At 37.6% G+C, this 26,363-nt stretch overlaps 1 protein-coding gene across 5 annotated transcripts; it reads right to left on the reverse strand.

The window, feature by feature from the left end:
- Window positions 1–676: 676 nt before the first annotated feature.
- Window positions 677–26,363, reverse strand: ZNF322 (zinc finger protein 322). 5 transcript variants are annotated; one of them, XR_007725233.1, is made up of 5 exons: window positions 26,053–26,351; window positions 25,164–25,252; window positions 9,942–10,011; window positions 2,860–5,025; window positions 677–1,930 (listed from the first exon to the last, which is right to left on the reverse strand). XR_007725233.1 is itself a non-coding variant. In XM_050788922.1 (5 exons), exon 5 carries the CDS (start codon window positions 4,848–4,850, stop codon window positions 3,642–3,644), a length of 1,209 nt encoding a protein of 402 aa, XP_050644879.1. In that variant the 5' UTR covers window positions 4,851–5,025; window positions 9,942–10,011; window positions 16,457–16,495; window positions 25,164–25,252; window positions 26,053–26,357; the 3' UTR covers window positions 677–3,641. The 5 variants fall into 5 exon arrangements, 4 of the variants coding, with proteins under 4 accessions (XP_050644879.1, XP_050644878.1, XP_050644880.1 ...); XM_050788922.1 differs by adding an exon at window positions 16,457–16,495 and having other exon boundaries at window positions 677–5,025; window positions 26,053–26,357; XM_050788921.1 differs by having other exon boundaries at window positions 677–5,025; window positions 26,053–26,363.

Consider the following 26,363-nt stretch of genomic DNA (forward strand, 5'->3'; position numbering starts at 1 on the left):
TTAGAAAAATAAGCATGAAGGCTGCAAGTCTTGTTCTACCTACACAACTCTATATGAATCTCAGGAGGAAAAACCAAACTTTAAGCTGTACCTTTTCCCTTCCCTGTTTCATCCACATCATACCTCCTTCTTATCCTCCTCTCACAATGAAAGCCACTTAAAACTCTGGGATCTATTCTGTTGGTAGAGCAGACATAAACTAAGACAAACTTTATAATGGTGGGTAAATCAGAGCAACTATTTTTATACCATCTCCATCCAACTCTAATTCAACAAGCGATAAGACAAAGAAGGAAGAATTGGAACCAAATGTGGATCTCACTGGGAATTATAAATTTAAAATTTTCCCTAATTTTGAGGGTGTTACTCACACAAAAAAACCATAGATGGTTTTGCTGCTAATGAATTTCAGTAGGGCCCCAAACATGGTCAGTTCAAACTATTAGCCCCATTTATGGAATACAGTGCAGAGGTTCCAACAGGATCCAATGTCCACAGCAGAGCATAGACAATATTCCTTCTGTTCCTCTCTGCCTCAGCATCCAAAATTGCTGGAATTACGAGATGGTCCAATGGTTATCTCTACCTCCAGGTCTAAGTATCACATTATTAACCACCTTATTCTAATGCAAGTGTAGAGGAAATGCTGTTTCTCTCAGTACAGTGCAGACAGAAATGGAGTTTTTCAGAACAAATGTTTATTTAAGAATTAAGGGCAAACAAAAACATTAAAGCATAGGAATACATCAACCGAATACAAGTTGTCTTGTTTGGTCTGAAATCTTGAAAAAGTTAATCTAACTACTTACCTGAGGTAGATTTAGGTTGGCACTGCTTCAAGGGAACCTCCATCCATCCCAGAAGTTACCATCTAGTTTTGGTTACAGGCTCCCAAGTGGTCCTCTCCAACCTCAGGTTATGCTATATGAATAATACCAAAACCTTTTTTCTCCCATGGTTAAAAGCCCTCAGTCTTGTTTCATACTCCCAAAGTTCTCTGTTTGAGGGATGGTCCATCATTAATTTACTTAAAAACTAGAGACAACTACCAGTAAGATCAGTGAAAGAGGGTCAAGTCATTGCCCTGTTAATGATATCAACTTTAACCCCTTCTCCATGTTCTCTCTAATGACTAACAAGTAGCCATAAGGCTACTTTTCATCACCACCATGCCTCACACCCAATACTATTTTAAGTATATTACAAATGTCAAACACATACTAGTGATAGGCATGATTTTCACCAAAGAGAAAAAAATACATCTTGTGTGTCTTACCATACTGGGCATTTTTCATGGTACAAGAGCTATTTCTAAAAATTACGAAAACATGTCAGATCAAATAAACTTCCAGGATCTTTTTCTAAAAGAAAGAAAAATACCCTAGAATCCTTATTATCACTATAAGCTATATTCACTGGTCCTAATATTATCATGATCATCAACCAGCCATTAGGATCAAAGCTTAGAGTCATACACAAGGTAGCAGTGTAGCAGTTCGCCAACTCCAAGAATCCAAATGGCAATACTCTCTGAAGCTCAGGGATCTGCTAGGACAAATCAAACCAAAATCAGAGGATTTGGACTAGTAACAAAATATCTATTCACTAGTCTACAAAGTCCCAAATACTACAGGAATCTGAAGTATTGGTATTACACGTCTTTGAATCTGAGGGAAGAAAAAAACTGAGATGTGACCATTGATAGATCTCTGGATTAATTATAGTATTTCTGGAGATCATTAAAGACAATCCTAATTATACTTTTAAATTGGAAACAAGTACTTATCCTTAAGCCTCTGATGAATCCGCCAACTACTTTTCCCTTCTAGTATTTAGAATTCTGCATTCCACGCCAAATATATACCTTATAATGTGGTGATTGCAATCCTTTCCCTGGGATTAAAAGGTATTTTCTCTTTCCTTGGCAGAACTGAAATAAATGAAAGATGTATCATTATGGGTCTTGATTTGCTATAAACAGCAGGAAAGTGGAGTGAAAAGAACACTAGGTTTGGAGTTAGGACACTCAAAATAAAAAAAAAAGCCTTACTCTTATATTAATAATGCATCATTATGTGATTTTTTACTCTATGCCTACTGAGGCTTAAACTTTTCTTTCAGTCTTCCTGTAGCCATTTTACTAGGAGTTGACTGTGGGTATCTATTGCTGAAAGAGATGATAAGTGAAGTCACAAAAATATGGACACTAAAACCATCATAACCATTATATGAAATTTGCACTTTGAGTTAAAAAGAAATGAATTTCTAAACTTGAAATTTCAAATACCAGCAAAAACTTGAAAGATATTTTAGGGGAAAAAACTTTTGAGAGTATGCCTCAACTGACACTAAGTAAAAAGCTGAGTATGTCTCTCTTTATAAGATTGGTCCTGCAAAGGGAAAACTATTGGGAGAGTTTTGATCTAGGATAGCTACTCCCTAGCTTCTTAGTTCATTTCACTGCCACCAAAAGGCTGCCATGTTACTATCAACACTCTAGTCCCGTCCTAGACAAGCATAAAAATATCAACCAAGGCAAAGTCAATATACTCCTTTCCCCCAACAGTAACACATGCCACACCTTCTATCATAAGGTTACAGTCCTTTCCTTTATTGGATTTCTGAAATTTTTAAAAAGTAAAAGTAAAGCAATCATTAAGTGGTTCAGATAAAAGAAAAGCATCTTTACCTGAGTTAACCATCAGGTCTACTCTGACCCGCCCTAGCTTCTCCCAGAACAAGATTATGGGTATCTAAAAAACTATTTTCATACTGATTTCATGTAAAGTCCTCTCTATCACATGAGTCAACTATGAGAACAGTTCTTCTCATACATATTATATGTATATAGATTCTCACCCACAAGTAAATCTCTCACTGCAGAACAGGTTTTTGGGGGCCCAATAAGACAGGAGCTTCTACCAAAGGTTTTTTCAGACTCAAGGTAAGTATGGGTTTTTTCACTTATGTGAGTTCCCTGATGTACCACAAGAGTTGATCACTAACAAGCACTCTTCATTCAGACACTTGTAGTCTTTCCTCAGATTGGGTTTTTTTTGGGAGTGCAAACCCAAGTAAGGCTCTCCAATGAATGTTTTTGCCATACTTAAGACAAATATACAATTTTTCACCAGTATGGCTTCTCTGATGGGTAAGTCAGAGTTCTGTTAGAAGCTTTTTCCACACTTGCTGGGGCTTCTCCCCAGGGTGGGTTTTCTGAGATCCAATGAGATGTTCATACTGTCTGCAGCACGACTGACACTGAAGGCATTTAAAAAGTTGTTCTCCGGTGTGAATTCTCTTGTAACGAGAAGGGCTGAGCATTGCTAGAAAGCTCTCTCACACTCAGTGCATTTGTAAGGTTTCCCACTTGTATGAATCCTCTTGTGAGGGATCAAATTTGAGCTCAGACAGAAAGTTTTCAAAAACTCTGGGCATCTGAAGTTTTCTCATTGGAGTGAGGATGAGGTGTTCTGTGAGGGCAGCTCTCTGGGCAAAGAATTTCTCCTACTTCCAATTGCAGGCTCTCTGGTCTCCACTGAATTCTGAGCTCTGAGCAAAGTCTGAGATTTGTCTTCATCTTAATGAGTTCTCTGATACGTAAATAATTTTTAAGATTGGTATTACAGCTTCTTGCCTGGTCAAGACATCTGTGAGGCTTCTGATGCATGGGGAGGGCTAAGCTCAAGACCTTTTTCACTCACATTACAGATAAATGGTTTTTCACCAGTGTGTACTGTCTGATGTTGAAGAAGGGCTGAGCTCTGGTGGAAGCTTTTATCACATACAGTGTATTTGTAGTGTAGCTCCTCTGTTTGAGTTCTCATTTTCTGTTGGGCAACAAAGTCCATACCTAGGAGGAAGCCACTCTCACACGTAGACCACTGATGTGGTTTCTCTTCCATGTGAATTCTCTGATGTACAATAAGATCTGAGCTACAGTTAAAACTTTTCTCATACTCAAGGCATTTAAAAGTGTGAGTGTGAGTTGCCTGGTGCCTAATTAGGTTGGCACTCCGAGTAAAACTTCTCATACATTCCAGGCATTTATACGGCTTCTCACCTGTGTGGACTCTCTGGTGTACGATAAGGTCTGATTTCTGGCCAAAGCATTTTTCACAGGCACCACACTTATAGGGCTTCTCCCCAGTATGAACTCTTTTATGTACAATGAAGGCTGAACGGTGTCGGTAACTTTTCTCACACTTATTACATTTGTAGGGCCTTTCCCCAGTGTGAGTTCTCTGGTGGCTAATAAGATCTGATTTCCCACTGAAAGCTTTTTCACACTCGAGACACTTAAATGGTTTCTCACCTGTGTGAGTTCTTCGGTGCCTTATGAGGTTTGTACTTCTACTGAAGCATTTGTCACACTCACTACATAGATACGGTTTCTCGCCAGTATGGCTTCGCTGGTGGACGAGCAGATCAGAACTCTGACCAAAATTCTTGCCACAAATGTCACATGTATAGAATTTTTTACCTGCGTGTGTTCTCTGATGTCCTGAAAGCGCTAAGTGGTGCCAAAAGCTCTTCTCACATTTGCTGCATTTATAAGGTTTCTCGTAATTGTGGATCCTCTGGTGTGAAATAAGATCTGAGCTTTGGACAAAGGTTTTCTCACACATATCACATTTATAAGGTTTCTCCCCAGTATGGGTTCTCTCACACATAATAAGAGCTAAGTTTTCACAGAAGTTTTGCTTGCATTCAAGGCACTGGTATATATGACCATCTATTTGAGTAATCGCATGCACATGAATAAAAATCTTTTTACCCTTCTGAGGGCATACATTATATATTTTCCTTTTTTGAGTTCTCTGATTACATCTCTCTTCTGAAGTGTACATTTTCTATGGCTCTCTCCTAGGGAGTTTTCCACTGGTCTTCTTGACCCATCATTGCCCTCACAGTCATTTTCTTGATAAAAACTTGGAAGATACATCTGTTTCAGGCCTTTCAGTCATGAGCCTCTACAAGTTTCCAGCATCATATACGTTAATTCCTTACTTGACATTTCCAACCCTGTGAGACAAAGTAGAAATATTATTTATATTCCTACAACTAAGAAAAGAATTCTCAAAATTAAAATCACTGCAGAAAAGACAAACTCTGTATCAGAGGCCCTAAGTCTTCTAGGTTTTATATGGCTTGAAATCAGTTACTTGCTTTTACTCTTTGCTAATATAAAACTGATCAGCAATACATATGGGAAACTACAAGTAAGAACTCTTTCCTCTATGAATCTGGGTAATTTTAAAACAAGAGCTCTTCATTTTTCTTTGCTTCAGCTGAGAAATCAAGACAAGACTAATAATTATTATGCCTGCTCATGAAGAAAGCAAATCAAAAGGGACCGTCAATGAGTATGTCTGGAGTCCTTTCTGCAGAAAGCTTGGAAGAAAGTAGTTAATGATCATTAGAATTCCCAGTGACCAGAGAGAAAAGTAAGGTTTCTATGACTCTATCTTCTTAGTGGTGATATTAGGCAAGTTTCTTAACCACTGTGTGCTTTGTTTCCTCATCTGTAAAGTGGATTAATAATAGAAACTACCTTACACAGTCCCGTAGAACATTAAATCACTACGAATCTCCTGGTAAGCCCTCTGTTTTGGCTCTTACTGTCACTATTATTATGACAAAGGGGCTTAAGATTCTGCTTTGATATGATTATATAAGCACATAACTTGCTCAAAAAGAAAAATCCTGACTGATTATAGATAAAAGTCTAGGCTTGGAACATAGATTTATAACAGGTGTTTCTTCACATGGTGAAAAGCTGTAAAAAAAAGTTGTTTTCCTCCTCATTCTATGGTTTAGAGGTATGCATACATACAGAAATGCCTAAAGGATCAAGTATCTTAAAAAGAGTTAGGTTGATTCAAGAGAGTTCAGAGGGAGTAATGAGTCAATGCATTTATCAACTACCAAAAATAGACTAAATAACATAAATAAAAGGAAGAAAAGAAGCCATTTTCCATATCCTTCACACTTAACTCTCTTCAGTGATCTTTTCATATGTTTGAACCTCTCCCTCATACATTCAGAACCCCCCATCCATCACCTAAAGAGTATGACCTGATAATTTTGCTTCCTATTTTACTAAGAAAATGGAAGCAAGCAAGCAAAACACCACCACATACACAAAACCAAAATCCTTTCCACGTGCTCCCACCACATCAAACAACCTCTTTTAAGTGTGGTCATATACTGCATCTTTCCTTCTGCTACCATAAATGACAAACTTCCCTTGCTCAACCTAAAGATAGCCTTTCCATCTGTATACCCACTTTGTTCACAAGGACATCACTCTAGCAATTCCACCCTCCCTTTCCTGCATTATCAATTTATTCCTTCCTATTGGACCATTCCAATATTATTTCTCTTCTCAAAAACAAAAGCACAATCAACAAGAAAAGCCTCTCAACTGCTTCACACTCAGGCTGTTCTCCCATTTCTCTGTTCCTCTCCACAGTAAAACTCTTTGAAATAAATAAAGCTGTTCATTGTCTCCAATTTTTGTATTCCAAGATTTCTGGAACATACTCCAATTAAACATTCAACCCTCACCACTCCACCAAAACCACTCCTGTTAGAAACCTACAAGCTCTTAAGAAATCTGACTCCTAGTTACTACTCCAATCCATTTCTCTGCTCTTCCTCTGCTTACTCATTGCACTCCAGTCACCCTGAGTTTTTGTTGTTGTTCAAATAAGACAGACTCACTCCCATTTCAGGGTCTTTAGCCTTGGTATCTCTTCCTGGCTGAAGGGCTCTTCCTCAAGGAATCTTCAAGGCTCTCTCTCTCACCTCATTCAGATCTTTGCTCAATTGGCATATTCTCAGTGAAGTCATTTCCAACCACCCTGTTCTAAACTGTACCACACCTCCATCCCAGCTGACTCACACAAACAATACTCCTCTCCTTTTCGATTTTGTTTTTCTCCAGAGAATGTAAGCCCCTAAAAGACAGGGATTTTTGGCTCACTTCATTCACAGTTGTTTCCCCAGCACTTAGAACAGTGCCTGGCACACAGTACGTACTCAAACCCAGAAGAGGAGTTCTTACTTGGTATCCACAGATTCCTAGGTAATTTTTGAAACCTTTGAAACTGCAAAATGTTCAGTATATGTGTACTTTTCTGGGGAGAAGGCACACAGTTCCTTAAATTATCAAAAAGGTCCAGTATCCAATAAACTAGATATTAGATTGGAACCTATTTGTAAAGGAAATGATATTAAAGCTCACCGAATACAGGAAATTACTAAGTGTAATGAGACCAGAACACAAATAACACTTGCACTCAGAGAAAACAGGAAGTCAAAAGGATCTAAAAGACATAGTAGTAACATGGTTACCTCTGGGTAATGAGATGATAGATAACATTCTGTTTCATCAATTTGTTAACCACAGTTTTCCAATTTCCATTCAGCAATTTGTATGCTTTCCTTGCGAAAGGCACAGAGGCTGCTACTTTTACTTACTTTTATTGTAGTAAGTAAAAGTTATTTATAAATATAAAAAGATATACCAAGATTTCAAATGTCAACTCAGAACTGTTCTAAAATTTAAAGGGATAGGAGAAAGAACTGAATGAGGTGGGAGTAGCGCAGTTTCTTCAGAGTCAAAACACAGATCCACAGAAATGTAGTATTGTGACCACAGAGGGACATAATGGGAGAAAAATGCACTGCAAGGCTAACAAGAATGGGGAAGTCAAAACTGAAGCAGACAAGCTAAACAAAACAGACATGTTTATGCTAAATACAGTGATTAAAATTCTACATTTCAAATATGTGGCGGAAAGAGAGATCAGACTGTTACTGTGTCTATGTAGAAAAAGGAAGACATAAGAAACTCCATTTTGATCTGTACTAAGAAAAATTCTTCTGCCTTGAGATGCTGTTAATCTGTAACCCTAGCCTCAACCCTGTGCTCGCAGAAACATGTGCTATATTGACTCAAGGTTTAAGGGATTTAGGGCTGTGCAGGATGTGCCTTGGTAAAAATGTGTTTGGAGGCAGTATGCTTGGTAAGTCATCGCTATTCTCCATTCTCCAGTACCCAGGGACACAATGCACTGTGGAAGGCCGCAGGGACCGCTGCCCAAGAAAGCCTGGGTATTGTCCAAGGTTTCTTCCCACTGAGACAGCCTGAGATATGGCCTCGTGGGAAGGGAGAGACCTTACTGTCCCCCAGCCCAACACCCGTAAAGGGTCTGTGCTGAGGAGGATTAGTGAAAGAAGAAGGTCTCTTTGCAGTTGAGATAAGAGTAAGGCATCTGTCTCCTACTTGTCCCTGGGAATGGAATGTCTCGGTGTAAAACCCGATCGTACATTCTATTTACTGAGATAGGAGAAAACCGCCTTATGGCTGGAGGTGAGACATGCTGGCGGCAATACTGCTCTTTACTGCACCGAGATGTCTGTGTAAAGTCAAACATAAATCTGGCCTATGTGCACATCCAGGCACACCACCTTTCCTTAAACTTATTTATGACACAGAGTCCTCTGCTCACATGTTTTCCTGCTGACCCTCTCCCCACCATTACCCTATAGTCCTGCCACATCCCCCTCACCAAGATAGTAGAGATAGTGATCAATAAATACTGAGGGAACTCAGATACCAGTGCCGGTGCAGGTCCTCACTTGCTGAGCTCCAGTCCCCTGGGCCCACTTTTCTTCCTCTATACTTTGTCTCTGTGTCTTATCTTTTCTCAGTCTCTTGTCTCTACCTTGTGAGAAATACCCACAGGTGTGGAGGGGCAGGCCCCCTTCACAAATATTTGAGCATATCTCTATGATCTATGAATTGTCCTAGAAATTACTTTTTTCTGGTCCAAATTACATCTTTCAGGTGACTTTCACAGTATCACAGAACTCCTTAGACTATAAGACCAGAGTATATTCTGTCACTGTCACAATCTCAATCCTCAAAGCCTAAAGTATCACAAGCATTACTCCTATTTTATTAAATTGAGTTTACAGAGCTAAATGGCAAGTATCTGCTTTTGCCTTATAGTCAAAGGAAGTGAGCAAAGGATTTACACTGGGGCTGGATGCCAGATCTACTCCACCTATCGCCTGCCTCATCTCAGTTAATGGCAAATTCATCCTTTATTTCTTCAGGCTAAAACCTTGGAGTCATCCTGCACTCTTCTTTCTCATACCTCACAATCAAGCCATCAACAAATTTGTTGGCTCCATTTCAAAACACATCCAGAGTCTAACCACTTCTCACCAGCTTCTGTTGTTACATTCCGGTCCAAACCACTCTTTATTTCTTACTTTTACAATAGCCCAACAGGTCCACTTGAGCTGCCCTGCTAGCCTGTCACTGACTCTCTGACACCCTTTTATATTATTCTTCTCTTTGCATGTTCTAATCCAGCCGCAATGGCTTCCTAGCTGTTCCTCATCCAGATATACTCCCCTTAGGGCCTTTGCGCTTTCTTTCTTCTGCCTACAGCTTTCTTCCTCCAGATGTGTGCACAAATTTCTCTTAATTCCTTCAAAGACTATTTTTTTCAGATGTCATTTCTGAGGAAGGCCTTTCCTAATCACTCTGTTTAAAGTTGTAAATAGTCTTCATGCCCCAACATTCACTATTCCCCTTTTCTGCTTTACTTTTCTTCATGGCACTCAAAACCTTCTAACAGACTACATAATTCACTTTATTCAGTTTATTGTCTATTGCTAAAATATGACAAGCATATCTGTTTCGTTTGATGATCTTTCCCTACCATATAAAGTAATGCCAGCTACAAAGTTGGTGCTTAACAAGCATCTGCTAAGTGCATGAATGAATTCTCATTGAAATTCTATTTCTCTACTTGTCTAATAAAAGGACTGAATGTCACAAAGAATGGGAGGTACTCTGATGAGATGGAGACTGGGAAAGAGAAGGGACACTTCAAAATACTGAAGTAACTGTCGCTTACCTAGAATCCAGACGGAAGAAAACATACATTCTTGATCCTGAGAATTTGACTTCTCAAGGAAGATAGCATTCTGTAAAACACAAAGACAAGAAAAGGATAGAAGCCATAAATGAGAGAATTTAGCACTAGATCATTTACACTCAAAGGACTTAACAATGGGTAAACTACAGTTAAAAAGAACAGATGGGTTTTCTTATCTAATCCCTTAAATTCAATTCTGTAGAGTCTTAAATCATCCCATATGACTCCTTAGAATCTATAACCCATCTGCACAATCTATAGCTTCCTTTGCAACTTTAACAACATTGCAGCAAAGGGCTCCTAACACTAAATCTCGGTGGTATCTTGAAAACACTAAGCCATTATCTTCCCCACAGGAACTCAGGCTGTCCTGATCCAAAGTATAATAGAGACTACAAAGTATTTTTGGGATTATAACAAAATTACCACCTTACTACCACTGGAACCCACGTAATTATCACAATTTTGGTTATTCAAAATTTATAACACCCTAAGTTGCTTTATATTTCAACCACAAACAACCCAGGAGGTGGTCAATTGGGGCACAAAAAGAAGTTAGAGAGTCCACACTTAGCCGCTGATGTCTTTCTCTAGAAGTTTTAACCTGCCTTATCCTTAGGTTAATGGGACTTTCATTTCCCTCAACAACCTTCCTGCTACTGAGGATCAGAAGCAAAAATGGAACTACTTGGACCCAGGCAGCATATAGGGCCATAGAGCTGAGGCTCTCTATGATACTTAGCTCATAGCTGCTAGTATTAAAATGACATGTTTTATGGCTCTACTTCCAGGTAAGATGGAGTAAACACATGTCACCAATGTTATCCTACTGAACCCAACTAAGAAGTCTGGACAGAATGTATGGCCCAGTTATTTGACAACTTTGAAAAGCACATAGCATGCAAGTCAGGAAAGACCAGAATTTTAAATGCCATTCAACCAGCAGTGATTTTACTTCCTTTTTTTTTTCCCCTTTTGGTCCTCTTCAGTATCCTGGGGCCTAAACTCAATGTAGCCCTAAATACAGAAGTGAGAAAAAACTGTAAAACATAATTGTCAACTGAGACTTTTCAGAAAACCTATAAGCTTCCACATCATTTATTTATTTATTTTTATTTTAAGTTCCAGGGTGCCTGTGAGGGATGTGCAGGTTTGCTACATAGGTAAACGTGTGCCTATGTAAATGTGTGCTGTACCTATCAACCCATCACCTAGTTATTAAGCCCAGCATGCATTAGCTATTTTTCCTGATGTTCTCCCTGCCCCCACACCTTGCTACAGTCCCAGTGTGTGTTGTTCCCCTCCCTGTGTCTACGTTCGGATTGTTTGGCTCCCACTTATAAGTGAGAACATGCAGTGTTTGCACACCAATTATTTAAAATTGGCCATGGAAGTCAATGGACAGAAAACTGACTTAAATATGAAAAAAAAAAAAAAAAAAAGGAAAATATCTCTAGAGGAAATATAAAGAACGTGGTAATAAAACATAGTCAGAGGGGATAATGGTGGCTACAGAAATCCAAATCTCTCAATACATCCTTTTAAAGCAGTAAGAAAAAGATGAACAAATGTACTATACAAAGCCCACACTGTCACCAAATCCCATATAGCTGTCTCTCACATTCTAGCCATAAGCTATCAATGAGAGCAAGGACAATCTGAGAATGTGGGGTAAAGAGAAGAGAGCTAGCAGTGGGCAAGATTGGCCTAAAATTTATTGCCAGAAAGAAAAACCCACTCTAAGTACAAAAAACTTTATCACAAATAAGTATGTAAAAAAACAAAACAAAACAAAACAAAAAGCCATTTAGGGTTCAATACTATCTGCAGTTTCAGGTATACACCAGGAGTCCTGGAACATATCCCCCACGAATAAGGTGGGATTACAATGTTGTATTAATGGCAGGTGAGAGTTAAAAGATACTATTAAACTAAAAAATCACCTGAAGCTAAAATGGCCTTTTGGAAAAGAAAAATTTTAAAAACCTTAAAAACCAAATAATTAAAGGTTAAATATAGAAATTTATTTTTTTAATGGACTAAAGGCATTAAAAAAGATCTAAGTACGGACGGGTGCAGTGGCTCATGCGTGTAATCCCAGCACTTTGGGAGGCCGAGGCAGGCGGATCATCTGAGGTCGGGAGTTCGAGACCAGCCTGACCAACATGGAGAAACTCTGTTTCTACTAAAATTACAAAATTAGCCGGGCGTGGTGGTGCATGCCCGTAATCCCAGCTACTCGGGAGGCTGAGGCAGCAGAATCGCATGAACCCCGGAGGCGGAGGTTGCGGTGATCCGAGATCATGCCATTGCACTCTAGCCTGGGCAACAAGAGCAAAACTCCACCTCAAAAAAATAAAATAAAATAAAATAAATCTAAGTACAAAAGTAGCTAATGTAACAAAAATCAAACATTCAAAACAGAAAGTCACGAAAGAGCTATGAAAACCTATCATGTAGAAAAACATGTAATAAAATACAGTTATAACAAATAAAATGACATTGTTAAAACCAAACATCAACTATATCAATAAATATAAGTGAGCTTAACACGCCTATTAAAAGAAATTTTCATTTTGGCTCACAAGCAAGACTTAACTGTATGCTAAATACAAGAGACACCTAAACCAAAGTGATTCAGGCAGGCTAAAAGTAAGCAGGTGGGAAAGGGAACACTAGGCAAACAGAAACAATAAAAGTAGAGCTTTTGATCCTGATATCAGGCAAAGTAGAGTTCAAGCCAAAAGCATTAAACATAATAATACTTTCTAAATTACACTAAAGTCATGGTTATCTATGTATCACATTACACAGCAGGCACATTTACAAAGGAAAAACAGAGACACAGACACAAAGAAACAGAGGTAAAGTACTAATAATAGGAAAGCTTAATATACCACTCTCAATAAAAGACATACAAACTGGACCAAGAAGAAGTAATGATGCAGAAGGCCTAAATAACCTAATTAATAAGTAAATCTTATTTATATTAAACTGTATGCCATGATAAGTACACATTCTTTTCAACCACACATGAATCATCCACAAAAATCTGTTATATATTACGTAACAAAGAAAGCATCATTAATTTTCATAAAGAAACATTATAAGAAACAATCTGCAGTAAAACTAGAAATTTATTAAAATATCAAATAACAAAAGGTCCTTTCAAATAGAGGGAAAATAAACCATTAAAAAACTCTTCAGTAAAAAGGGCAATGAAAAATTCAACAAAATTTCTAAGTATTCATAATTGAAAATATTATATATTACAATCTATGGGATAAATTTAAAGTAGTTTATGCCTATATTTCTTTAATCAATAAAAACAGAAGAATTAAACTGAACAAGTTAAATTCTTAGATCAAAAGCTAATAAAAAAATAAATTTCAATTGAGCCCAGGAGTTCAAGACCAGCCTGGGCAACATAGCAAGATCCTGTCTCTATCATTTTTTTAAATGGGAAAAAAATCAAAATAATAACAAAAATAGATAAAAGGAGAAATCAATGAACTAAAGAATACAAAAACAGTAAATCTAATGATAAATCAAAATCATACTTATTTTGTAAAACTTAAAGAAACAGATAAACCACTAGGTAACTTAAAGAAGAAAAAAAGAGAGAAAGCACACATTTACAAAATAAGAAATGACAAGGAAGAATAACCACCAAACAGAAAACACACACATACATGAAACCACTTTGCAAATCTCTATATAAATAAATATGATTAACTATGAAATAAGTGTTTATGAAACACAATTTATTAGAGTTGACTCCACTAAAGACATAAAGTTTTAAAACACCAATTTGCAGAGAATAAATAGAAAAAGTTATAAAGGAACCATTCCATAAAAAGCACTAGGCCCACATTGTTTCACAAAAGAATTCTACAAATCTAAACAGACCAAATAAACACAATGCTTCATACATATTTTCCAGAGCACTGAAAACAAAGAACAACTTCCTAATTATTTTTGTGAAACAAGAATAGCACTGATAACTAAACTGACGAAAAGAGTATAAAAACGATTAATTTCCAATATTACTTTTTTTTTTTTTTTTTTAAAAGAGTTGGGGTCTTGCTCTGATGCCTGGGCTGGAGAAGAGTGGCCCAATCAATCATAGCCCACTGTAGCCTCAAACTCCTAGGCTCAAGCAATTCTCCTGGCTCAGCCTCCTGAATAGCTGGGACTATAGATACACACCACCATGCCTGGCTAACATTTTTATTAATGTGAGAAATACTAATAAAAATCGGTATCACATTAAGAAAATAATATACCATGACCAAGTGGAATTTTTTGCAAAACTGGTTCAAAATTAGACTATCTTTCAATATGAGGAAATCCACTAAATATAATACCCCATACAGACCTATGGAGAAAAATAATGTAATTATCTCCATAGACGGTGAAAGAACTTGCAACAGAAATCAGCATCTATTCTGGACAAAAACACTCAAGAAAGTGGGAATTAACAGATACTTCCTTTTAATATCATAAAACATACATTCTTTCATCCAATACCTTAAGTTAGAAAAACTATAATAATTTTTACTAAGATCAGGAACAAGGCAAGGATGGCCAATACTCCTCTTTTCAGTCACTGACCTGGAAGTATTAATCAATGCAATTAGAAAAATGAATTAGAGGTGTGAAAGAAGTAAAACTATCTCTATTGGAGGTGATTTAATAGTATAATTAGAAAACCCTACAAAGGACCAATGCTAAAACTAACTCAAATGATAAAGGAATTCAGTATGATAGCATGATATAAAATTCACCACATAGAAATCACCAGTTTTTAAAATAAACATAAATAATACCTAATTGGAACACACAATGATAGAGAACAACCTTTGTATAACAGCAGCAATATAAAACTACTTAGAAATAAATAAAAAATAGCCATGCCCAATAAACCATAGGAAAACCTTCTCCCTCCTGACACCCAAAAATAGACTTGAAAAAATGGAAGGACATCCTTTGTTGTTGTATAGAACAATTCAATATTATGAAGATGTTCCCTCCTAAGATTTATAAACAATGCAATCTCAATAAAAATAACAAGCTTATTTATGAAACTAGACTAAGGAGTGGCAAACTATGGCCCACAGGCCAATTCTGGCCTGCCACATTTTTTTTCAAATAAAATTTTACTGAAATAGGGTCATACTTATTCATTAATGTATTGAAAGGCAGAATTGAGTAGTTACAATAGAGACCAGATAGCCACCAAAGCCTAAATAAAATACTTTCTGGCCCTTTACAGAAAAATCTCCAATGCCTAAGCTATACAGTTGCTACTCAAGTTCACTTTGAAAAGACCAACAAGGACAGCCAGGAAGCAATGAAAAGACAGACTATGAAGGGTAACTAAACCCGTGAGACATTAAAATAAACTCTAAAGCTTCTAATATTAAAACAACAGAGTTTCAAAACACAATTAGATAAAGAGACAAATAGAATAGAAAATCCAGAAATAGACACAAACACATATAGAAATTTAGTATGCAATAAAGATGACATCTCAAATCACCAGGGCAATGGACTTTTAAATAAACGATGGTAAAACATCAAGGTAGCCACATGAAAATAGGTACAATTTCATCTATACCTCATACAACTCCCAACTGGTTAGGGATGTAAATGTATACATGGAAACGATAAGCTACTATAAGAAAACTAAAGTAAATTCTACTTTAATCTTAGGGTACCAAAAATTTTCTATCTGTAAGACTAATCATTTGACTAAAAATAAAAACTTTTTTTTAAAGTTTTCTTTTTTCTATTTTATTTTATATTTTTTGAGACTGAGTTTCGCTCTTGTTGCCCAGACTGGAGTGCAATGGCGTGATCTTGGCTCACTGCACTCTCTGCCTCCTGAGTTCAAGTGATTCTCCCGCCTCAACCTCCTGAGTAGCTGGGAATGCAGGCATGAGCCACCATGCCTGGCTAATTTTGTATTTTTAGTAGAGACGGGGTTTCTCCATGTTGGTCAGGTTGATCTCAAACTTCCGACCTCAGGTGATCTGCCCGCCTCAGCCTCTCAAAGTGCTGGGATTACAGGAGCAAGCCACCGTGCTGGCCAAAAACATTTTATATATATAAAAAATGAACCATGTCAACAGTCAATGGGCAAACTGAGATAAAATATTTCTAACAATATTTGAGATACAGGAACAATATACCTAATATATAAAGATCTCTTAAAAATTGATGGAAAATAAAAATCTGATACAAAAATAAGCAAAAGACAATTCTCACACACACAAAATATAAAAATGTCCCTTAAACATATGAGAAGCTGTTCAATCTCATAATTAGAGAAATGCAAATTAAAATACATGACATTATTAGGAATAGAGAGAAACTTCTTTTAAGTTGATAACAACATCTACAAGAAAACCACTGCTAACATCATACTTAATGGTGAAAACTTAGAAGCTTTCAGCTAACATCAAAAACAAGGTAAGAATGTTCTCTCTCACCACTGCTTTTCAACATCATACTGGAACAGACAGATAATGCTGTAAGACAAGAAAAAGAAATAAAAGGTATACAGATTAGGAAGGAAGAAATAAAACTGTCTTTGTAAGTGGCATGACCACATATGTAAAAATCTGAAAAAATAATCAACAAAAAACTCCTGGAACTAAGAAGTGATTACAGTTAAGGTTGCACAATACAGGGTAAATATACAAATCAATTATTTTCCTCTATACCAGCAATGAACAAGTGAAATTTGAAATTAAAAACATAATACCATTTACATTAACACTCTAAAAAATGAAACATCTTAAGCATAAATCTAACCAAATATGTTCATAATTTATGCAAAGAAAATTTAAAAACTCTAATAAAAGAAATAAAAAAGAGAACTAAATAAATGGAGGGATATTCCACATTCATGGATAAGAAGACTCAATACTGTCAAATAGTCAGTTCTTCCCAACTTGTACTATAGATTCAACACAATCCCAGCAAATTATCTTGTAAATATTGACATATTGATACAAAGTTTATATGAAGAGGTAAAAGACCTAGATTAGCTATCATAATGCTGAAGGGGAAGAACAAAGTTGGAGCGCTGATGTTACCTAAGTTCAACACTTACTATATACTACTTGAAGTCACAACACTAAAGATACAGTAATCAAGAAAGTATGGTAATGGTGAAAGGACAGACAAATAGATAAATGGAACAGAAGAGAGTCCAAAAATATACCCATATATATAGAATCAGCTGACCTATGATAAAGGAACAAAGGCAATAGATACAATGCAGAAAAAGATAGTCTTTTCAACAAATGGCGCTGAAGTAACTAGACATTCACATGCAAAAAAAAAAGAAGAAAATCCTGTCATTTGCATCAACATAAATGAAGTTGGAGGACATTAAGTGAAATAAGACAGACACAGAAACATGAATACCACATAATCTCACTTACATACAGAGTATAAAACAGTCTAACTGATAGAAACAGATGGTAAAATGGTGGCTACCAGGAGAGAGGTAGCGGGGTTGGGAAGATATTGGTCAAAGGATATAAAATTTCAGTTAAACAGCAGGAATAAGTTCTAGAGTTCTACTCTAGGTAAGTTCTAGAGTTCTACATCATGGTGACTACAGCTAATAAAAATACACTGCATATTTGAAAATTGCTGAGAGTACATTTTATGTTCTCACCACAAGAAATGGTATGTGAGGTAATATATGTTAAATAGCTTGATTTAGCTATTCCACAATGTATACATATAAATACATACATATTTTACTTCTCAATTAAAAAAAATTTACAAACCCCAAATGAATCAGATACCTAAGTATAAAACACAAAACTATAAAACTTCTAGAGGATAACATAGGAGAAAATCTAGATGACCTCGGGTATAGCAATGATTTTATTTTTTTGGAATGGGGGTCTCGCTCTGTGACCCAGGCTGGAGTGCAGTGGTGCGATCTCAACTTACTGCAACCTCTGCCTCCCAGAATCAAGTGGTCCTCCTACCTCAGCCTCCTGAGTAGCTGGGACCACAGGCATATGTCACTAGTCCAGGCTCTTTTTGGTAGAGACAAGGGTTTTACCGTGTTGCCCAGGTTGGTATTGAACTCCTGAGCCCAAGTGATCTGCCTACCTTGGCCTCCAATAGTGCTAGGATTACAGGCGTGAGCCACCATGCCTGTGCTGGCAATACTTCTTAGATACAACATCAAAGGCATGATCCATGGAGGAAAATTGACAAGCTGGACTTTAAAATTAAAAATGTCTGCTCTATGAAACAAACTGTCTAGAGAATGAGAAGACAAGTCACAGACTGGGAGAAAATATTTGCAGAAGACACATCTGATTAAAGACTGTTATTCCCAACATTTTAAAATCTCCCAAATATACAAAAATATACATATACCTTAAAACTCAACAAAAAAACAAACCAGTTTAAAAAATTGGAAAGTCGAGCCGGGCGTGGTAGCTCACGCCTGCAATCCCAGCACTTTGGGAGGCTGAGGCAGGTGGTTCACCTGAGGTCAGGAGTTTAAGATCAGCCTGGCCAATATAGTGAAACCCCGTCTCTACTAAAAATACAAAAAATTAGCTAAGCCTGGTGGCAGGAGCCTGTAATCCCAGCTACTAGGGAGGCTGAGGCAGGAGAATCGCTTGAACCTGGGAGGCAGAGGCTGCAGTGAGCCGAGATGGCACCACTGCCCTCCAGCCTGGGCAACAAGAGTGAAACTCTATCTCAAAAAAAAAAAAAAAAAAAAAAAAAATTATAGATACCCCATAGAATGTACAACATAAAGAGTGAACCCTAATGTAACCTATGGAGTTTGGGTGACAATGATGTATCAACTTAAGTTCATTGATTGTAAGAAATGTATCACTCTGTTGAAGATATTAACAGTGGGGGATGCTGTGTGTGCTGTGTGTGTGGTATGTGCATGTGTCAGGGTAAAGGGAGTGGTAGGGGACATACAGGTACTCTCGGTATTTTTTGCTCAATTTTCCTATGAACCTAACAGTTCTCTAAAAAGTAAAGTCTATAAAAATGAAATAATTTTTTAAATGTACATGAAATACCAGTTCTCACCAATTAAATCTGCATACACTAAAAGGTATGACAATGCATTTTGTGGTCAACACTGTAAGGAAACAGACACACTCATATGTTGCTGGGGGGAATGCAAATTGGTAAGTCTATATAAAAATGAAGTAATTTTTTAAAAGTACATGAAATACCAGTTCTCACCAATTAAATCAGCATACATTAAAAGGTATGACAATGCATTTCGTTGTCAACACTGTAAGGAAACAGACAAACTCTGTTGCTGGAGAGAATGCATATTGGTACAATCTCTTCCACAGGGGAATGTGGCAATATGTAACAAAACTAGATATACATTTACTTTTGACTCAGCAATCCCATTTCTAGAAATGGACTCTGAAGATTCAACTCCAATAACATGAAAATATAAAGCATAATATTACTCACTGTAGTAATGTTTGTAATGGAAAAATATTTAAAATAACTTAAATATCTGTACATAAAAAAATGGTGAATAAACTATGGTACATCCACATATAATGGAGTACTATGCCACTGTAAAAGAGAATGTGGAACATCTTTATCAACTGATGTGGAGTGATTTCCAAGATAAATTATAAATTTTAAAAAGCAAACTGTAAAAAAGTATGTTGTATTTTATGTAAGAAAGTAGAAATAAAAATATGTATTTCTCCACTTGCCCCAAAAAACAAGAAAGTAATGAGATTGGTTATCATTACAAGGCAGATAAAAATGGAACTGGGGGCACAGGAAAACAGAATTGGGTGGAGGAGGAAGAGTCATGTTTCTCTAAGAATATGAAGACACAACACACATATTTTTACTTTTAGAATTATGTTATATTTTACATATTCAATAAATGAATGAACTAATGAACTAAATAGTCAAGATGGAGGAGAAAAGCATAAAAACAAACGTACCTGTGTTTCAAATAAATAACAACTATGCAGAAGAGGAAAAAAAAACTCTTTAACACAGTATTGGGACTATGTATATTCAATCTCAAGATAAAAATAACTCGAATCAGTAGAGGTTTTCTCCCCTGTCGGGATAAGGGTACACTACTTAATGTGTATCCTAGGACTGCATAAATAAGTAAATATACTATGGATAATGTCACCTAGATTCCTCATTGTCAATGAAGAAGGCTAAAAATATAGAAAAGAGAAAGGCTAGAATCAACTCTGTAGTGTTTAACTGGAATTAGAAGTATCAGTATAAGTCAAGATTTTAAGGTTTATATAGAGAATAAAGAAATGTATGTATGTGTGAAATTATGTGTATTTTTTTTTTCCTAGTAATGTTTGCTGAGAAGTCACAGAAACAATAAAATCCTAATAGTAATGAGTATACCAAGCATTCAGATATGGGTTTCTAAATACCATTCTCCATTGAAAAGAATCAAGACTCTTTGGAGAAATGGCTGTTTCCAGGGTTTGGAAAGTGTAAGATGAGCCTGGACTATCCTGATGTGTCAGAAAGTAAGGAAGTGCTCAAAAAGTGGTGCAATATGCCAGAAGGACCCACAATTCAGGATGGAAGGACTGCCACTGTACAAATCTGGAACAAGCAGAACACTGAAATAAGTAATAACAGTAATAAATTAGTCACACAATAAGAATCCATGAATTTGCACTCATTTAAAAAAAAGTGTATAGAAGGGAAAGCTTTTTTGCATTAGAAAAGCAAACAATTAAATATAGAAGAAATGATGGAATTAAAAACTTCATGTTCAATCAAGAGTACTGTGCAAATCAAGCCTGTAATCCCAGCACTTTGGGAGGCCGAGGCGGGCGGATCACAAGGTCAGGAGATCGAGACCACAGTGAAACCCCGTCTCTACTAAAAATACAAAAAATTAGCCGGGCGCGGTGGCGGGCGCCTGTAGTCCCAGCTACTCAGGAGGCTGAGGCAGGAGAATGGCGGGAACCCGGGAGGCGGAGCTTGCAGTGAGCCGAGATCGCGCCACTGCACTCCAGCCTGGGCAGCAGCGTGAGACTCCGTCTCAAAAAAAAAAAAAAAAAAAAAAAGAGTACTGTGCAAAAATCTAGTGAATGAAAAATTTTTTGAGAATCAAGATATTTACATAATCTGAAAATATCTCCCCACTAAATATTTAATAATTATAAATACAAAAAGAGTAACTTCATAGTATAGAAACCTGGAAGATGCCACCTTAACCAAGTGGTACTTCAACTAAAGTGAATATGACCAGTAATGAGCTAAAACATCATGTGCCTCCTAATATGATGCAAAGAGAAAAACATAACATCACTTCTGAGGTATCTTGCCAAAAATGTCTAACCTGAATTTGATCATGAGGGAACATCAGAGAAACCCAAACTGAGGGAAACTACCAAATAAATGGCCTAAATATTCAAAAACTGTCAAAGTTATGAAAGACAAAGTCTGAAAATATGTTCACAATAGAGACAATATTATAATTAAATTAAATGACTGATGCTGAATTAGATCTTGGCCCACAAAAAACATTTTTCTCTTTTTGTCTTAAACAACATGAGTGGAGCAATTGGCTAAGTTCAAACAAGGTCTGGAGATTAGATAATAGTACTTATTCTATGAATGTTAATTTCCTGACTTTGATAATGGTAACGATAATTTCTAGAGAATATCCTTGTTTTTAGGAAATATACAATTGAGTATTTAGGACAGGCTTTCTCAACCAGGGTTCTAGAAAAGAAGTCCCCACAGAAAATGAATCTGAATGACTGTTTTCTCAGTTCTCCTAAGGATGGCATGTAGCTAGTAGTACTGTACATGCATATGGAGATGTTGATTCTGATTGCTTCTGTTGGAGAAGAGGCACGATGTCTACAGCTTACTCTCAAATGGTTCAGGAAAAAAATCTATATATACGTATATGCGTATTGCTATGCTTTGAATGTATCCTCCAAAGTTAATGCATTGGAAACCTGATCCCCAATGCAGTGACGTTGGGAAACAGGTACTAATGGGAGGTATGTGGGTAACAGGGGCACCACCCTCATAGACTAATGCCATTATTTCAGGAGTCAGTTCCTCATAAAAAGATGAGTTTGGTCCCTTTCTGAGCACTCTTGCCTGCTCTCACTCTCTCTTTGCCCTTTTGCCATGAAATGACACAGAAAGAAGGCTCTCACTAGATGCCAGTCCCTGTCTTGGACTTTCGAATCTCCAGAATCATAAGCCAATAAATTTCTGTTCATTACAAATTACTCAAGTCTATAGTATTCTGTTATAGCAGCCCAAAACAGACTAAAACGTTTGCTTAATAGAGTCAAAATCCTAAAGCAAATATAGTAAACTGTTATTTAGAGCATATGGGTGTATCATTTTGCAATTTTTGTATGTCTGTACTTATTCAAAATTAAAAAGTATTTTATTTTGGTTTTCAAAAAACATGGTGGCTAAAGGTTGGTTTATTTTGGTGGTTAATACTGACAGTTTAAGCTCTGTATGCAGATTTTGGTTCAAATTCCCACTCTACTCCTTTGTAGCTGTGGTGAGTAACTTAATTTCCTTTAACTTCAACTTTCTCTTTTTTCCTCACAGAGTTGCTATGAGAACCAAGACACTGCCGGTACTAAGCTCAATGTCTAGGTCTCAGTAGATGCTTAATAAATGGTAGATTCTACTATTTTCTTAATTCTACCTTCACATGCACAGAACCACTAACATGTATTAAGCCCATTTTCTTTATACTCTTTTTTTTTTTTTTTTGAGACGGAGTCTTGGTCTGTCGCCCAGGCTGGGGTGCAGTGGCACAATCTCGGCTCACTGCAACCTCTACCTCCTGGGTTCACGCCATTCTCCTGCCTCAGCCTCCCGAGCAGCTGGGACTATAGGCGCTCGCCACTACGCCCGGCTAATTTTTTGTATTCTTTAGTAGAGAAGGGGTTTCACTGTGTTAGCCAGGATGGTCTCGATGTCCTGACCTTGTGATCCGCCCGCCTCGGCCTCCCAAAGTGCTGGGATTACAGGCGTGAGCCACCGCGCCCGGCCAAGCCCATTTTCTATGCCTGATTCTTGTGCAAAGCCTTGTTCAAAACCCACTTAAAACAACTAATAAAACAATTTGGCCAGTTAATGATAAATATGAAGATTATGCAAAAACTAGAAAAAATTTATGGAGCAATATTAGAAGGAAAAAGAAGAATTCCCACTCAGAATCACAATTAAGTAAAGATATGCAGGGATACAGACAAATAGCTGTAAGATGGGGGGTTCATTAAAGGTTTTGTCTTTTAAACTTTGTACTATTGTTAAGCTCAATAGGAGAATACAGTGAAAATAAAGGATTCTTAGTTTTGTCACAGCCAGGCAAATCATTTACATTTTTCCCTAAAGTTATCAGTCCAAGGTGTCTTATTTGTGCTAAACCACCAATGAAGTGTGGGGCATTAAGAAGAAGAAGAAAAAAAAACTGAATAAATAAGGAAATAATTTTCCTATTTATATCCAAGTTTTTTTTTAGATGTCAACACCTAAAAAAGTAAGTGTGGGTGCCAAACCTCAAAACAGATCATAAGGCAGGGCGCGGTGGCTCACGCCTGTAATCCCAGCACTTTGGGAGGCCGAGGTGGGTGGATCACAAGGTCAGGAGTTCCAGACCAACCTGGCTAACACCGTGAAACCCACTCTTCACTAAAAAATACCAAAAAATTAGCCGGGCATGGTGGCAGGTGCCTGAAGTCCCAGCTACTCGGGAGGCTGAGGCAGGAAAACGGTGTGAACCCAGGAGGCGGAGCTTGCAGTGAGCTGAGATCGTGCCACTGCACTCTAGCCTGGGTGACAAAGCGAAGAATCCGTCTCAAAAAAAAAAAAAAAAAAAAAACAGATCATGACACTTCCCTAATTTCAAATACTGTTTCCTATCACACTCAGAATAAAATCCAAAGTTTTTACTGCCCTACATAATGTGGTACCTCTGCGTATCTTCAGCCTCACAGGCCACCTCCAAGCTTTTTGCACCTGTTCCTTCTGCCTAGAATGCTCTTTCCCATGCAGCTTACTCATTTATTGGACTCAAGTCTCTGCCTGAAGACTACTTCCTCAAAAAGCAGCACACCCTGACTATCTTATTTAAAATTTAGCCTGTGTTGCTTTATCCCATTTTATTTCTCTCCATAGCACTTATCACTATTCAACTTTGTGGTACACATTTTATATTTGTTCATTTGTTTGTCTTTTTACTAAAATATAACTTCTATTAGGGTTAGGACTTAGTCTTTTGCTTACTGTAATATCCCTAGTACCTAGAGTACATTTGGTGAATAAATGAAAAGTGTGAACAAATACCAGAACAAAAAGGCAATCATCATCCTTGGACCCCCAGTAGCAATATAACAGACTAGACCAGTAGCCCTGGCTGGTTCATCTAGCAAGCTCAAATACATCTTTCAAGTCTTAGCTCCAGGGTACCCTCCTTTAGGATGCTTCTCTTGCCTCATCCTAGGAAGAGACTAGTACTCTTTCATGCCTAGGGTCAAAGTGAAAGGAATAAACTGGAAGACAACAAAAGTCCAAGCAGACAGGCTAATTCATACAACTTGAGAGTTCATGGTTATCCTTAAAGGGTATATGGAACCAAGAGACAAAGTTAGTAAAGCATTATTTAAAAACTAGATGGTGTTTATAGGCCTTAGGCTTGGAAATTTCTCATTTATTTTTCATTGATTACATGGATTATCTCATTTAGTCCTCCCAAGGATCCTATAAAATAGGTATTAATACCAATGTTTGGATCTTACAGATGGAAAACCTGATGCTTACGGCAGTTAGATAATCACCCAACAATTTACAAATAGTAAGTAGCAGAGTCAGGATTTAAATACCTATCTTCTGACTCCAGAGCCTACCTAAGCATTAGGCATACTACCCTCTTTGTGTTACAAATCAATCAAAAAGCAATTACTGCAAGCCTAATGTGTATATGCATGCATGTTGAAAAGGAGTAGAAAATAGCCTTAAGTTGGTAGGATAGAGCCCAGTTTTATCACTCTGCTATCTTAGGAGCTAAGAAAGGGCCATTCTCTTTTTCCATATATCTTCTCCCATACTTTCCTTTCGCCCTGCCCCACCCCACGCCCCCATCCACATTTATACAGAAACAGAGCCTGGTATGCCACTTACCATAACAAGAAAGACTCAAGACCATCTTCCTTTTGGTTTCAAAAGGTCTCTAGTCCAGAACTATTCACAACACTCAATTCTTCCCTCTCCTAGAGGAAAAATAAATAATGTAGACGATGACCTTGTGAAATTTATAATTCATAATTTTTCTAGAGCTGGCCTAGAAAACTGGTCTGATTTCCTCTCCATTCTAGTGAGCATCCTTCAACCATAGCTTATCTCTTCCTATCTTTGCTTACATTGTTTCTCCTGCAGGAAGTACCTGCCACGGGTAGCCATCAGTTCCGACTAACTCTAGACAAAATGTCAGGAGTCTTTCTGAATAATTACTAACTGCAACTTCGTAACAAAGCCCTAAGCCTCGTTTTTCGTTTGTTTTTTCTCCTTCTGCTAATTGTTTTTGTATGTATTATCTCAGCTTCTAAGATCAAAGACCCATTCGTCTACAAACCCCAAAGTGCACGCGATAAGTGTATATAATATAAAGTTATATGTAATTCCGTTTTCCAAAAAGAAATGGTTATAGGAAGATTAAACAAACCAGATTTTTCTGCAGATAGATTCAACTGCAACATAATTAATTCCTGCACTGAAGATGAAGAGAAAAATCCACTCAACGTCCTTTTTTTCCTCGATATATATAAAAGATATATATTGCTTTGAAAAGTGCCTTGCCGTGTTTACTATTATTATCTCTAGGAACTACCGTACTAAGGTTCTCTTCTTTCAACTTTTCACTGACCATCTTTCAGTCCTCCGTCCGCCGTCAGGGGGGACCAGACCATGCTCAGTGTCCAGGAACAGGGGCTGGTCCCACTCGACTGTGGCCCTGGGTCTTGGGTCCCGCCGCGCACCCTTCCCACCCCTGGGCCCCGCAGGCCGCGCTTACCCTGCAGCCGCCGGCGCCGCCCCTAGGCCTGGGGACAGCACTTCCGGTTACTCTCCGGACACTCGAATCTGGGCTTCCTGGCAGCCGCAGACTCTGCGGTAGTGGATCTAAGAGCCAGGCATCGGGAAGGAAAGAAAAGCGAACCTGGGACGGACGAGAGCTAGGAGCAACTCCCTTCGTGCGCCTAGACTAAGGGAGTTGAGGCCAGGCCGCCTACAGAGCGCTTTAACAGAGCGCTTTAAGGGCCCACAAGGCCGGTTACGCAAACCCTTTCAAGCTGGCTGGGAAGAGGCCGGCGCAGCCCCACCCCC

The sequence above is a fragment of the Macaca thibetana genome, chromosome 4, assembly GCF_024542745.1.
Source record: "Macaca thibetana thibetana isolate TM-01 chromosome 4, ASM2454274v1, whole genome shotgun sequence".
Classification (NCBI taxonomy): domain Eukaryota; kingdom Metazoa; phylum Chordata; class Mammalia; order Primates; family Cercopithecidae; genus Macaca; species Macaca thibetana.

What these genes read in the sequence shown, in the direction of transcription:
- ZNF322 (XM_050788921.1), bottom strand. Translation starts at nt 4,850, where the DNA reads ATGTACACTTCAGAAGAGAGATGTAATCAGAGAACTCAAAAAAGGAAA.